This window comes from Triticum aestivum, chromosome 6B, assembly GCF_018294505.1.
Source record: "Triticum aestivum cultivar Chinese Spring chromosome 6B, IWGSC CS RefSeq v2.1, whole genome shotgun sequence".
NCBI classification, from domain to species: domain Eukaryota; kingdom Viridiplantae; phylum Streptophyta; class Magnoliopsida; order Poales; family Poaceae; genus Triticum; species Triticum aestivum.
The window spans coordinates 393,885,822-393,888,238 of record NC_057810.1 but is presented as its reverse complement, the minus strand read 5'-3'; the positions used below and the strand labels follow the sequence as shown (position 1 = coordinate 393,888,238).

Here is a 2,417-nt window from a genome sequence, read left to right as displayed (position 1 = left end):
CGAGGACCTTCGAGAGCTATGTTTGGAAATAGTTCCGAGAGGCTATGTAGCAACATTGGAGATTCAGTCGACACTGATGGACAAAATCAGAGAAGCCCAAAAGGCAGATAAGGAAGTTGCCTCTATAAAGGAGAAAATGGGCAAAGGAAAGGCTAAAGGATTTCGTGAGGATGAACACGATACCCTATGGTTTGAAGACTGTGTTTATGTGCCCAATAACCCAGAAATCAGGAAGTTGATTTTACAAGAAGCCCATGATTCACCCTATTCGATTCACCCAGGAAATACCAAGATGTATTTGGATTTGAAGAACACTTTCTGGTGGACCGGAATGAAGAAGGATATTGCGGAGTATGTAGCAATTTGCGATGTATGTCAGAGAGTAAAGGCAGAACATCAGAAGCCAGCAGGATTGTTACAACCGTTGCCGATACCCGAATGGAAGTGGGATAAACTAGGCATGGATTTCATCACAGGTTTGCCAAAGACCCGTTCAGGATATGACTCGATTTGGGTTATAGTCGACCGTTTAACAAAGGTAGCTCATTTCATTCCAGTCAAGACTACCTATAGCAGTGCTAAGTTGGCAAAGATATACATGACCAGAATTGTGTGTTTACACGGAGTTCCGAGGAGCATCGTATCAGATAGAGGAACCCAGTTTACCTCGAAATTTTGGAACCAGTTGCACGAGACATTGGGAACTAGATTGGAATTCAGTACAGCTTTCCACCCACAGACCGATGGACAGACTGAGAGAGTCAATCAGATTTTGGAAGATATGCTGAGAGCTTGTGCACTAGATTATGGATCTAGCTGGGATGATAATTTGCCGTATGCAGAATTTTCCTACAACAACAGTTACCAAACCAGCTTGAAGATGGCACCTTTCGAGGCTCTGTATGGAAGAAGGTGCAGGACACCGTTGTCATGGGACGAAACTGGAGATCGTCAGTTGTTTGGACCAGATTTGATTAAGGAGTCTGAACAGAAGGTTAAGTTGATTCGAGACAGGCTCAAGGTAGCCCAGTCCAGACAGAAGAGCTATGCCGATTCAAAGCGCAAAGCGATTGAGTATGAAGTTGGAGACAGAGTATATCTCAGAGTATCCCCGCTTCGAGGAGTTAAGCGTTTTGGAGTTAAAGGAAAGTTAGCACCCCGTTTCGTTGGACCGTATAAGATTTTGCAACGTATGGGAGAAGTTGCTTATAAGTTGGAATTGCCAGAAGGACTGTCAGGAGTTCATGATGTATTCCATGTTTCTCAGTTGAAGAAATGTCACCCAGAGATAGCAGAGGTACCGTTAAGAGACACAGTGCCACTGGAAGCAATTCAGTTGAAGGATGACTTGACATATGAGGAAAAACCTGTTAAGATTCTCGATTATGCCAGCAGAGTTACCCGCAGCAAAGTTATCAAGTTTTGTAAAGTTCAGTGGAGCCACCACACTGAGGATGAAGCCACCTGGGAAAGAGAGGAAGTTTTGCTCAAGGACCACCCTCACCTATTTTCTAGCCAACCCGAATCTCGAGGGCGAGATTCATCTTAAGGGGGTAGGTTTGTAACATCCCAAATTTTCAATTTGGAATGTTATACATTAGGTCATCATGCATATCATATTTTTCTCGCATTTTCCGATCCTAGAAAATTTCACGCAACTCAAGGACCCTCGGAGAGAGTTGGAAGTTTCATTATTTTCATATTTGGGATTTCTCAAATTTTGAAAATAGGATCATTTGGATTTATTTAATTATCTTCATAAAGTTTTTCCTATAAAAATTTTAAGAGAGGGAATAATATGACTTTCCCAATATTTAGGAAAAATGAAGATATTATAAATAAATCAAGATTTGGTTTTGGAAGATTTATTTTGCTTAGGCAAAAATGAGCATTTTAAAAATTTATGCATGTTTGCCGTTTTTAAAGTTCATTTTGTTCGACTCATTTTTAGGAGTCGGGGAAAATTTGTTTTATTTAAATCAGAGTTCATTTGGTATTTTTTTAATTCGTTTTGTTTTTTTTTTTAAAAAAAATCGCGCCGCCCCCCCCCCCTGGGCCAAGGCCCAGCCGGCCCAGCCAGCCAGGCCCGGCCCAGCGCCCCGCCTCCCTCTCCCTCGCGCGCACGCCGCCGCCCGAGCGGGAGCTTCCCCGCCGCCGCACGCCTCCCGGAGTCCGGCTCCGACCCGGCGCCCCCTGCCCCTTCCCCAAGCCACCCGGCGACCCCCCCCCTTTATATGCGCCCCCCCCCTCTCTCTCACCCCGAGCCGCCCTCGCCCCTCGCCTCCCGACCCGCGCGGAACGCCGCCGCCGCCGGAACGCCGCCGCCGCCGTCCCTCGCCGACGCCGGGAGCCCCGCCGCCCCTCGCCGCCCCCTCCCGACCCGCCGCCGACCCCTAGCCCGCCGCCCGGAGCCCCGC

The 2,417-nt window shown here is 47.1% G+C and overlaps 1 protein-coding gene across 1 annotated transcript; it reads left to right on the top strand.

Moving 5' to 3' along the window:
• Positions 1–1,027: 1,027 nt before the first annotated feature.
• On the top strand, positions 1,028–1,504 carry LOC123140109 (uncharacterized; the record flags this gene model as incomplete). The annotated part of the gene is made up of 1 exon (XM_044559841.1): positions 1,028–1,504. A coding segment is annotated over one exon (477 nt), but the record flags the coding sequence as incomplete, so codon positions are not given.
• Between the last annotated feature and the right edge of the window lie 913 nt (positions 1,505–2,417).